The sequence below is a fragment of the Lithobates pipiens genome, unplaced genomic scaffold, assembly GCF_037356315.1.
Source record: "Lithobates pipiens isolate NorthernLeopardFrog02 unplaced genomic scaffold, aLitPip1_a1.2 Scaffold_27, whole genome shotgun sequence".
NCBI classification, from domain to species: Eukaryota; Metazoa; Chordata; class Amphibia; order Anura; family Ranidae; genus Lithobates; species Lithobates pipiens.
The window spans coordinates 57,738,531-57,751,535 of NW_027507788.1; the positions used below are offsets into that span (position 1 = coordinate 57,738,531).

Sequence of the window (13,005 nt, forward strand, 5' to 3'; positions counted from 1 at the left end):
GGAGAGCCATAAACTGCCCCGTAACAAAAAACCTTAACAGAGAAACAATTATTTAACTTTAACAAGGGGTGCCAGGTAGGGTTGCCACCTCATCCTTTAAACCCAAATACATATAAATTACACAAGTTCTGAGGCTTATTTAATGCAGATAAGGCACCAAGTGAGTTTAGTTACCACCTTAATCAGCCAAAGAACTTATGTAATCAAAAAGGGTTTGGTTTTAAAGGGATGAGGTGTCAACCCGGGTGCCAGGGCTCACAATTCCATGAGGCCACTTTATTATGTTTACGGCCCTGCCATACCTACATTAATTGATATTTGTAATCAACCATTGCAATATACTGTACATTAAATGTTGGAAACTATAAAATTATGAATTAATAGCAATTGTTTGTATTCTATATGACATATTATTTCCAGAATAATGTAATGAATAGATATACATTTTAGTTGGCATTCTCTGCGCTGTATGTGAAACAATCGTAAAGGTTTTCAGGTAGATTGGAACATCTTCAGGGAAGCACTTTGATTTGATTAACTTTGAATAACTAGAAATGTACACCTAAAAATCCAAATTTGAAGTCTTCAAGTTTCAATGTCACATCACAAGAATAAAATGAAGCATGAATTTGTCACCATTTCTGTCACTTCAGGAAGGACGGAGTGAGAAATACTGGTGATATCACAGGGACCAGGTAGAAACTTGATAATTACGTTGTCTTCACCCTTCAATATTATAAAAATCATTCTGTAGAGAGGATTGCAGTTTTATATGCCACACTTACAATTCACCAAGCCATCCCATCACGTATTTAATAAAACTTTAATTGCGCAGACCCCTGTACAGTATCTGCCGGTGTAAAACCCCCGATTGTTCTGCTGTGGAAGCAGGCTGCATTGTATATTATGTACAGGAACATGTATATTATTACTGCAGAATTATTCTACGGAACACTACACAAACAAGCAATCGATGAACAGGAGAATCCAGGGAGACTAAAGCTACATGCCAATTATCCTGCAGCAATCACAAAGGGCTCGTCAAGATTTCTTGACAATGCACTAAATATTTAATTATACCTTATTTTGCCAAAGCTAAGCAATATGGTCCAAGAAGAAACTTAAAAAATGTTATTTCTGAGATTTATATACCACTGTGCATCTTCACTTACCCATGTTTGACAGGAGCTGTTCTCTTCCCTGGTGACGTGTGTGACATGAAAACTACAACCCAAGAGCATTTTGTAGAAAAAAAGATGAAGAGAGTAGAGCCAGTGAAAGCTTCACATGATCACCTGACCATGGAAGGTAAAGGACACAACCAAGAGTTTCAAGTACGACCTTAAAATTATATTTAACCCTTCCTTTTAAGATTTTTTTGCAGCCGATTTAATTATTTACTGAATATGCAGCTTCTTTATCTTTTATTCTTTATCAGTTTAAGCTAATACCATGGTCACTGCCCCAGGTTTCCTCTTTCAGGGTGACTCCTTTCTTTTACAATGTCTAATGTAGCCACCCCTGCATGCCGGAACTACAACTGTCTTCCCACACTGTGCGCATCTATAGAAACACACAGACCTATAGTCTAGGATGGCCTGATACTCACCTGCTCCTCCCTCTTTCCTCCTTCCCTTCTCTAAGCGCACAGACTGACTCAAGGCTGCACTGTCCACTGCTGATTCTTTCCTGTGAAGACCAGGCGTTCAGGGAAGCATCACTGAGCGAACAGGAGCCAGCAGCACTGAAAGTTGTAAACTGCCAGGATAAGAATTTCTCCTCTCTCAACATTGCAAATTTGTTTTCTTTCTGGGAGCAGGTCTCGTGCATGCACAGTGGGGAGCCAGCTGTGAAACAGCAAGAAGTCACAGCTAGCTTCCTACAAGCAAGATGGCGGTGCTGGGGTTCCACAAAGACCGGTGAAGAACCGGCCTGGGTGATGACAGTGCTGGACTCCTGGACTGATAAGTGTCTGTTAAAGTAAGCAGCTACAGTATATGCAGCTGCTGACTTTAATTTTTTGTGTAAGTGATTGTAAATGCTGATGGGTTAATACTACTTTAAGAACCGCATTAAAGTAGACATACAGATACACAATCATTAAGTGCGATCCCATGCAATGCGATTTGGCAGCCCATTCATTTGAATTTTCTGAAGAAGGAGGCCACGCCTCCGAAACATGTTGTCTTGGGAACAGTTATAGCCAGCGTCAGAGTCAGTACACACGTTGAGAGATCCGCCCCCCGTTGCGAGTGACGTCATCCAGAGCCGGCAGGTCCGTGCGTGTGAGGCGTGGAGAGAGAGTGTACCTGCAGCCAGCAAGCGAACCGAGTACTTAACCATCCGTACTGCTAGCTACTGCAGGGAGCCTAAAATCGGGGAAGGAGGCAACAGTGGAGGCTGTAAATACCAATGCTACTACTCAACGGATGTTTGTGAGTGACATACCTGGCTTTTTTAACCTTTTACTGAGTTAAATAAACTTTAATGCACTAGGGCTGGTGTGCGCTCTGTTTCTCTGTGCATTCATTTGAATGAGCTGCAACTTGCACTAGACTGTACACACCAAATTGCATGGTAGTTTTTGGCTAGAGTAGAGAGGGATTAGAACACCTGTCAGTTTTGTATTGCTGTCTGTGTCTCCGTTAAATTAAAAGAATCTACCATCTCTACTTTTCCAGTTGACCATTTTAATCCAAAGTTTTTTTGCCCATTTGGTTAAAATAGTTACATTGATACAACCATTTAAAAATGTGTCCAGCCTTTGTGGCTACCATTCTACTTTTGCATGTCAGTGCCGATTGCTTCTAGTCATATAAAATCTACGAAAACCTGGATTCTCTTTCATCCTCCCAATGTGAATCAGTTGTGCTTGTCCCCATTAGTCACTAGATTTAGCAGGCATATGATCTGTAGGACCAGGAACTTATGTAATAGGGATGTTGAAAATGTCATTATACATAACTACCTTCATTTCTCTGCTGACAATACCAAAGTATTAGTATTGTGATTTTTGGGGTTTTGTAAGGATAACTCGTGTACATGCTGTATTTATGATCCATGAAGATCTCAGCAGGAATAACATTTTTACTACAGTTGAGTATATTTGCACTTAATTGCAATACATGCTCATTCAAATGTTTATCACTCTAAATAATTTTTTAACAACTTAAGGACCGAGCCTTTTTTTGAGATCTGTTGTTTACAAGTTTAAATTAAAAAAAAATTTTGATAGAAAATTACATAGAACCCTCAAACATTATATATATTTTTTCAGACACCCTAGAGAATAAAACGGCTGTCGCTGCAATACTTTGTGTCACACTGTATTTGCGCAACAGTCTTACAAGCGCAATTTTTTGGGAGAAAAAAAAAACATTTTTTGAATTAAAAAATAAAACAGCAGTAAAGTTAGCCCAATTTTTTATTTTTTTAAAAAAAATAATGTTATGCTGAGTAAATTGATACCCAACATGTCATGCTTCAAAATTGCGCCCATGCGTGGAATGGAGACAAACTTTGACCCTTAAGAATTTCCATAAGCAAAGTAAAAAAATGTCTACAGGTTACCGGTTTTGAGTTACAGAGGAGATTGTTTGCTATAATTATTGCTGTCACTCTAACGATAATGGCGATGGCTCACATGTATGGTTTAAACACCATTTTGATATGCAGGAGCAACTTATGTATGCGTTCGCTTCAGTGCACGAGCTTGGCGTTACAGGGCGATCGAAAAAATTTTTTTTTATATATTTAACTTTTTTATTTTTACACTGTCCATTTAAAAAAAAAAAGTTTGGGTCACTTTTATTCCTATTACAAGGAATGTAAATCTGAAAACACTTTTATATGAAAGCAGACCGCCTGCTGTTAAAAAAGATACAGGGTCTATGGCAGCTATCTCCTGCCATAACCCTGGTATTTGACATCAAACAGCGGCTGTATAATGATACATTATACGGCGGGTGGTCCGCAAGTGGTTAAATGAGCTCTCCACTTGTTCACATGCCCTCCTGAATAAAACATGCTTTTTAATGCAAAATCTTACTACAAAGTACTATATTTATAGAGAATTAACAATTTCCTGAAGAAGGTTATTGGTTGAACTAGATGGACTTTTTTCAACCAGACGAACTATGTAAGAAGGACATTCCTTGTAATAGAAAAAAATCATGACAGGTCCTTTTTTAACATGAGATTTTGAGGTCAAAAAGACCTCAGAGCTCAGTTACAATTTTTTTCCCCTTTAAGATCATTGGGCGGAAGTGACATTTGACGTCACTTTCATCATCCAATGGTATAGAGCCAAGTGAGGGTCATCTTTCCCTCACTTGACTCCATGTCTCTCAGAAGAAAAAACCCAATTGTCTCCGCCGCTACCGACAGCTCCCGTAAGCAGCAGAGACCTGTGGAATCTGCTGCAGAGACCACTTTTATCTGAAAGCGGACCGCCTGCTGTTTAAAAAGATACTGGGTTTATGGCAGCTGTCTGCTGCCATAACCCTGGTATTTGATATCAAACAGCGGCCGTATAATGATACATGAATGGCCCGCAAGTGGTTAAACGAGCTCTCCACTTGTTCACATGCGCTCCTGAATAAAATATGCTTTTTAAAGCAAAATCTTACTGCAAAGTACTATATTTATAGAGAATTAACAATTTCCTGAAGAAGGTTATTGGTTGAACTCGTGTCATTTTTCAATCAGACTAACTATGTAAGAAGGACAGCTATTTTAAGTGCATTGCCAATAAAAGAAAAGTCTCTCAATAGCAGCTGCTCTGTCTTTTAGGATTTAATAAGAGAGTTTATAGAGCCATGTAGAAATTTGACCAGCATTGATGAAGACCCTGCCGTGTTCCACAAATATAGCTTAATGATCAGCCAGTGGCAGGAGTAACATTCTAATGCTACATCTTGGTATTTATCTAAATTCCTCTTCATATCTTTAATTGCAAAAAAAATTGTAAATCCCCTGGGCCTCCCTTTGAGGTAACATGGAAGGTTCTTCCTCAACCTACAGCCATCTAGTAAACAGCAGGACATATTCAGTTAGCTTGCTGGTAAAATCTGCTTTTGCAAGTCTGTGTCACAAAAAAACAAAAAACAAAGGTGACCACTCTTCATTACTACAGCGTTTATTACTGAATGGGCAGGGTACTTTCAGCTTTTAGTATTGTTTTATTAGTTCCAGTAATTGTTTTTACTTCCAGGAGAGCATTACATGAAGACAACACATCAATCTACTTACCATCCTCTGCCATTGGAAAAGATTAAAGAACCCAAGGAACCGTTGCCAAAACGTATCATCAAGCGACCACCATTAGAGGCTGTGACTAAGTACCAGAGTGACTTCTCCAACTATTATCCCATGGAACCAAGCAAGCTGGCACACCCACCCACCAATAACCTGACAGTAAACCCATTTTATAGGTTAGAAACTGGATGTGTGAAGATATACAGTATGTATAGATGCATATATGCACTTTAGGTCCAAGCTATGTTCAATGCTTGGGCACCAGGCCAGTTTAATAGGACCATGAATATGTGTCAGTCTACACAGGCATTTGGGTTATGCTGCTGCTTGTAAAGAATTTTAGCAATAATCGGAAAGCAGCTTTTTAACTGGATCTTTTGCAGTGATATACTCTCTGCAGATAATATAGAAATTATGTTTCCAGGTACACAGAGTGTGCATAATTATTGAATAAAGCACCTTGATTATCTTAAAGTTCCATTAAGCCATAAAATATTAGTACCATGCGACCTACCAGCACCCACCCCTTTTCCTCCTCCATATAGCAATTCTTAAATGCGTATTTAATACAGGAGAGGTTTACTTACTTATCAGCAGCCAGTGCTCTCCTCTGCTCCCAAAATATGAAATGCCTTCGGTGTCTTCACATACAGTGCAGGAATGAAGGCCCTTCCCCTAGATTAAGGAAGCATTTCAACATTGCTCTTCAAGGGGGTACATACTATTTGTTTTTAACCCTGACCGGAGTTCAGCTTTAAAATAAACATTTACCAAAAAGAGCCAAACGACTGACTTACTATTCTCTGCATTGAAGTGAGAGATACATACAGTAAATATACCATTTGAGGGGGAAAAAGGGAGGATAACATGAGCATGCACAACAATTATCTGTAAACTATCTTCTTCTTTGTCCATGATCATTAGCACTGACTTTAAGACGGTTCAAAAGGAAGCTTTTCCTGGCTGGAACCCTGTTCTGCACCCTAGGCCTGAGCCAGCGCAGCTGAAAGAGGAATTGACAGCCATGGATAAGGAGAGAGGAGGACAAGTAGAGGGGAATACAGTCACAAAGGTAAAAAAAAAAATCTCTCCAACATGGGTTTTGGAGTTTGTGTTTCACACTTATCCACACATTTATCTTTATCTTCAATATCTAGTAGATTATTTTATTTTAGCCTTAGCCAATTCATGTCGAGGTTCTCTTCTGCAAATTCGTACCATGCTAGTCTTGTAATGGACCAATTTAAGAAAGGTATAATTTCTAGCCAATCACTTGTGAGTATAATGAAACAATGTGATTACCAAATTAAGATCTTTCTTGGTAACCGTCACAAGTCTGGTGGCCGAATAAAATTTGATGCTGTAGCTTTACCACCAGTAGCGCCACCAATATAGTTATAATAAACTTTTATAAGAAAAGTATTTCAAAGAAAACACCAAATTATTGTACGCATATATCAAGGAGGCCAAAATGCAAGTCATTCCACATCATTCATTCACAGTCCTCTGTGAATGGGAAACTCCTGATAGTCTTTGCAGCTATTGAAGTAGTTTATTGTTTACAAAGGTTTTTATTGGAAGATTCATTGACATACGTGTAGTGGTAAGCAAATAAAACATATACAGACTTCACAGGTAAATGCAAATGTAGTTTTAATGCAGAAATATTGTCTTTAACACCAAACTCAGAAGTGGGATCAGAATGGAACGTCCCAGCGCTCCCATTTCCCAAAGTTTAATTGTCTCCATCCGGGCCAAAACCTTTGACCAGGTGGAAATGCCAATTCAAAGCAGTCACCCAATGAATGGCTACAAAAAGTGTGTATCAGTGTCTGACATGGAACGGGAACGTCTGGGATGGTGGTACAAAAAAAAATGCATATCTGTACTGTAAATGTAAGCAGGTTACCAGCTATCCTGGATGCCCTTGCGGCTGTCTGTTGTCAAATTGGTTTACGGTGTTTGCAGCTCCAAAAAATGTGGAGGAAAGAACCTGATTCAGGGCAGCCGTGAAAGCAAAGGGGAGATATAGCTGGGAACAGGGTGTGAAGCTTAGTAGGTGTCAAATACCATCTGGTATGTAATTTAATTGCAGTTTCACGAGTAGATATAGATCTCGTGTTTTTATACATGTCTTCCAACATCTCTTCCCACTCTGGGGGTGAGAATGTGAGATTAGTCTCCATCTCCCAGCTGGTCATTGGGCTAGTTTTTTGGTCCAGAGATGCTTCATTAAGAATCTTGTATATGCGTGAGATTACTCCTCTATCTCTGGAAGAGTGTTTGCAGATAAGTTCAAATTGAGTGTTCTGAGTGCGGGACGATAGTGTAACTTTACTAAGATAAAAGTGCCGTATTTGGAGATATTGATAGTGTTCAGAGGAAGGTATTTGGTGTTCGGTTTGGAGTTGGGCGAACGATTTAAAGTGCGTGCCAACTTTGAAAGCTGCAAAGGTGGTTAGGCCTTTAGAGCTCTATCTGACCACACTGTCCCTATGTTGAAAAACTGGGGGAAAGTCGGGATCGTCTATGAAGGAGTAAAGGGGAGCAAGTGGGGAGGCTAATTGCCGTGGTAGAGGGACCACAGATGAAGAGATTGGCCCATGATATTGTTAAGGGGAACTATATTACACACTCTTATGGATCTAGATCACAACAAACCAGGAAGGTGATAGGGGAACACCGAGTGCAGGGGCGTACTAAGTGGGGGGGCGGGGGGCGTGCCGCCCCGGGTGCCACACACTGGGGGGGTGTCAGGCCAGCGCCCCCCCCTCCCCTCTCCGCAACTGAAGTGTCAGACAGCGCCGTGAGGAGCCCGAGGCACTGGCAGTGGGCGGCATTGCAGGGGGGGGGGTGCGAGCAGCACCCGAGTGGAGTGACATCTGCCGGCTCAGTGATCCGGGACCCGGCTCCCCTTCTCTCTGTGGTCGCGTCGCGCGGCAGTTCTGATCAGTCTCGGGCAGCGGCTGTCGCTCACAGCCGAGCAGAGTGAAGCCGCCTCCCCCTCCTCTATGCACAGCACTGTGTAGACGAGGAGGGGGAGGCGGCTTCACTCTGCTCGGCTGTGAGTGACAGCCGCTGCCCGAGACTGATCAGAACGGCGCGATGTGAGTCACGTGACTACAGAGAGAAGGGGATTATTGCGCCGGGTTCCGGATCACTGAGCCGACAGGTGACACTTCACTCGGGTGCTGCTCGCACCTCCCCCCTGCAATGCCGCTGCCTTGGGCTCCAGGTACACTAGGGGTTCTTTACTGTGGTGGGTCCTGCACTGTAGGGGGGTCCTGCACTGTAGGGGGTCCTGCACTGTAGGGGGGTCCTGCACTGTAGGGGGTCTGCAGGGGGGGTCCTGCACTGTAGGGGGGTCCTGCACTGTAGGGGGGTTCTTTACTGTGGTGGGTCCTGCACTGTAGGGGGGGTCCTGCACTGTAGGGGGTCCTGCACTGTAGGGGGTCCTGCACTGTAGAAGGGGTCCTGCACTGTAGGGGAGGTCCTGCACTGTAGGGGGGTCCTGCACTGTAGAAGGGGTCCTGCACTGTAGAAGGGGTCATGCACTATAGGGGTCGTGCACTGTAGAAGGGGTCCTGCACTGTATAAGGGGTCCTGCACTGTAGGGGGGTCCTGCACTGTAGGGGGTCTGCACTGTAGAAGGGGTCCTGCACTGTAGGGGGGTCCTGCACTGTAGAAGGGGTCCTGCACTGTAGGGGAGGTCCTGCACTGTAGAAGGGGTCCTGCACTGTAGAAGGGGTCCTGCACTGTAGGGGGGTCTGCACTGTAGGGGGGTCTGCACTGTAGGGGGGTCTGCACTGTAGAAGGGGTCCTGCACTGTAGAAGGGTTCCTGCACTGTAGGGGGTCCTGCACTGTAGAAGGGGTCCTGCACTGTAGAAGGGGTCCTGCACTGTAGGGGGGGTCTGTACTGTAGGGGAAGATTCTGCACTGTAGGGGGGTCTGTACTGTAGGTGAGGATTCTGTACTGTAGGGGAGTCTGTACTGTAGGGGGGTCTGCGCTGTAGGGGGGTGGGTCTGTACTGTAGGAGGGTCTGCACTGTAGGGGGGGGGGGTCTGCGCTATAGGGTGGAGGGGTCTGTACTGTAGGAGGGTCTGCACTGTAGGGGAGGATTCTGTACTGTAGGGGGGTCTACACTGTAGATGGGGGTCTGTATGGTAGGGAGGGGGGTCTGCACTGTAGGGGATCTGTGTAACATGCAGAGGGTCCAGAGCTGTGAGGGGCTGTGTAATGTAAAGGGGTGCAGAGGTGCAGGGTGCTGTGTAATGTAAAGGGGTCCAGAGGTACAAGGGCTGTGTAATGTAAAGGGGTCCAGAGGTTCAGGGTGCTGTGTAATGTAAAGGGATCCATGGGTACAAGGGCTGTGTAATGTAAAGGGGTCATGAGGTTCAGGGTGCTATGTTATGTAAAGGGGTCCAGTGGTACAAGAGCTGTGTAATGTAAAGGGGTCCAGAGGTGCAGGCTGCTGTGTAATGTAAAGGGGTCCAGAGGTGCAGGGTGCTGTGTAATGTAAAGGGGTCCAGAGGTGCAGGGTGCTGTGTAATTTAAAGGGGTCCAGAGGTGCAGTTGTGGAGAGGGGGGGTACACAGTAGTGACAAAAAGATATTGAAGGATGCAGAGGTATGCAGGGGACACGGTGGGTGTTTTTACATTTTATGGTGGGGGGGGGGGTGCCAGATATAGGATCCGCCCCGGGTGCCAAATGCTCTAGGTACGCCCCTGACCGAGTGCGTTTCAAAACGTAACCATGAAATATAAGCTACTAGGCCATGCCATTGGGCGGTTTGGGTGAGTCTGGCTGCTAAATAATAACGCCATAAATCTGGGAGGCCCAAACCTCCGAGAGGTTGGGGTCTGTACAGCAAAGATTTATTAAATCTCAGGTGTTTGGCATGCCATACAAATTTATTAATGTCCCTTTGAATGGAATCTATATAGGACTTATATACATCTATATAGGAGATGTAGATTGGAAAGAAAAATAGTATTTTGGATAAAATCATCATTTTGATGGCTGTTATTCTACCCAAAAAGGAGATTCGGTATGTAGACCAGGTTTTTAAAATGGTTTTTATATGGGCAACTATTGGGCTATAATTGTTGCAGAAAAAATCTTGGAAAGTGGGTGTGAGTGCACCAGGAGAAATCAAAGTGTTGTTGCAGGGAATTTGCTAAATTGTTAGATATGTTGATTGGCATAGCGGTGCACTTATATTCACCCCAGACCCGAAAATGATTGGAAAGAGTCTAGAAGAGACATTCAATTTGGCAGTGCAATTAGGGGGTTTGTCAGGAACAGGAGAACATCATCTGCATAAAGGCTAAGTTTGAATTCTTTGGGTCCCTTAATATAACCCCAGACAGCCCTGTCTCATGCCTCTATAAAGTGAAAGGAATTGGGAATAATTGCCCGGTAACCTGATACTTATTTGGGGGTCTTGATATAGGGTGTGAAAACCTTCTATGAAAGCTCCTGTAATACCAAATCTATGTAGTAGGTGATCAAGGTATGACCAGCTTACATTATCAAATGCTTTTTGTATGTCAAGGCTGAGGAGTAGTACCTGCGCAGAGTTTATGGTGGCTTGGATAATTTTCATAACCAACCTAATACTATTGGTAATTTGTTTCCCCAGTATGAAGCCAGTTTGGTTTGGGGAAATAAGTGTGGTTATCACCGAGGCCAGTCTGTCTGCCAGCAACCTGCCAAATATTTTTAAGTCATTATTGATGACTGAGATGGGTCGAAAGTTTTGGGGGGTGGAATGATCCTTGTGAGGTTTCAGGGTAAGGGACATATTGGCCAAAAGCATCTCTGATGGAAAGTGTTGGCCTTCCAAAATGTGGTTATAGAGAGTGACTAGTTTTGGGGTCAGTGTGGAGGAGAATTTTTTATAGTAAGTGGTGGTATTGCCATCTGGGCCAGGGGCTGTGGATGATTTAACGGACTTAACCCTTTGAGGACCATAAGATTACCGACAATTTTTTTAAATATTTTTTTTTAAGTTCGTACACTTCAGTTGCTGTAACTAAGCCATTTCATGAAATAACTGGCAAAAAGTTAGATCCATTTGTTAAGAACTAATATTTTGACTCAAACCAAAAAAAAGTATTTTAAGTTCTTAATCAGATGATACAGGCAATTAAAAACATGGGACAAATACGTCCCAAAGGGTTAATGTCTGCAATTTTTTGACTAGTGCACAGAACGTTCAAGGTTTCCAGTTGCTGGGCAGACAGAGTGGGTAATGTTAATTTGGAAAACCTAGCTTGAGAGGCCGGGTCGGCAGCCATCACTGGTTTTGAAAATAGTTTTTGGTAGTAGTTGATAAAAATACCAAGAATGTCATTGGGGTGAGATACCAAAGAGCCAGAAGAGTTACGCAGTTTATATACATGAGGTGGTTTAACCATATGGTTACTAAACAGCAAGAATTTAGCCTTGGACCATCTCAAAGCCCTTTCCGTATCTTCTGAAAGTAATGCGTCTAATGCGCATTTTTTAGAATTGATTTGTTTGAAGAGGTTGGGGTGGGTGATTGGTTATAGCGGTAGTACAAACAATCCAGTGTCTTTGTAAGGGAACGTAGATCTGCCAGTTTAGTTCTATTCTTTTTAGATGCTAGGTAAATAAGGTGACCCTGCATGACCGCCTTATGGGCTGTCCACAATGTGGTAGAGGATGTGCTTCATGGGCATTGTAAGGCTGACAGTTACAAGCATGACTCCTTCAGGCAGAGGCATAATGGGACTTGTAGTTTCGCAACAGCTGGAGGGCCACCAGTTAGAGCCCCCCTGATCTAGGGTGTCAAAGAAGCGTCAGAAAAGATGACGCCTGGGCCTCATTTGGTGCATGAACAGAGGCTATAGTGGTAGCACGGCCCTGTATCGTGCTTTGGATGATTATAAATATGAGTATAAATATGGCAACTCCACAGGACTTAGCTGTATGAGTGGTGCAATAAAATTGTTTGAAGGCTTTGTCAAAATATTGGGGATGATTACAGACTGAGAACTGGGTCTCTAACAGTAGCAGGATATCAGCTCCCAGACTTTTATAATGGCAAAAAGCCTTTTTGCACTTCTGAGGAAGGTTAAAACCTCGAACATTATGGGATATTATTTTAAGTGCCATAGTAAGCCATCAAAGGAGGGGGGTAGGTGGAAGTGGGTGCGAGAACTCTCATACACAAGGTGTGAAGTCTCAGTGAAGCAGCTAGATTCCAGCATTTATACCCGTCAAGCAGTGTCAAAAATTTTTTATGTTCACCAACAGTATGAAGGAGCATATAGTACATTTGAATTGTGAAATTAAATTTTCTGTAATCATAAGATGTAAACCAATAAAACCAAAAAAATAGAAACCAACATTGAACCAACCAACATTGGTAATTTGAAGGGAGAACCTTCAAACTGACCAAAACATAACATACTTCGGACCAAGGTGTCCGATACCTACCACCAGAACCGAGGTGATCTGTGATGGCGAACCGCTCAGCCATATATCACATGCTGCATTGAACACCATCACGGGTCCGATCAAGGAGTAAGTAGGGGGAACAACTATGTTGGCGAGGAGACTTCTTGTCAGACAGTGAGTGTCTATATGAGGCATTGTATCTTGAAGAAGATGTCAACCGAAAGGTAAATTATAGGGCTGTGGAAATCAAAGATTAGATCCTTAATTCATTTTTTTTTTTAATCAATAGTTTTTATTAAAGTTTAAATTTTTATCAAGACA

General features: G+C 42.8%; 1 protein-coding gene across 3 annotated transcripts in view; it reads left to right on the forward strand.

The window, feature by feature from the left end:
* Window positions 1-13,005, forward strand: part of LOC143933864 (uncharacterized) — a 41,576-nt gene that overhangs the window by 11,728 nt on the left and 16,843 nt on the right. For all 3 annotated transcript variants that reach the window (XM_077456958.1, XM_077456959.1, XM_077456960.1), the window contains 3 exons: window positions 1,186-1,308; window positions 5,213-5,432; window positions 6,181-6,328. In XM_077456958.1, coding sequence (XP_077313084.1) covers window positions 1,186-1,308; window positions 5,213-5,432; window positions 6,181-6,328 — 491 coding nt within the window. The remainder of the gene's footprint in view (window positions 1-1,185; window positions 1,309-5,212; window positions 5,433-6,180; window positions 6,329-13,005) is intronic.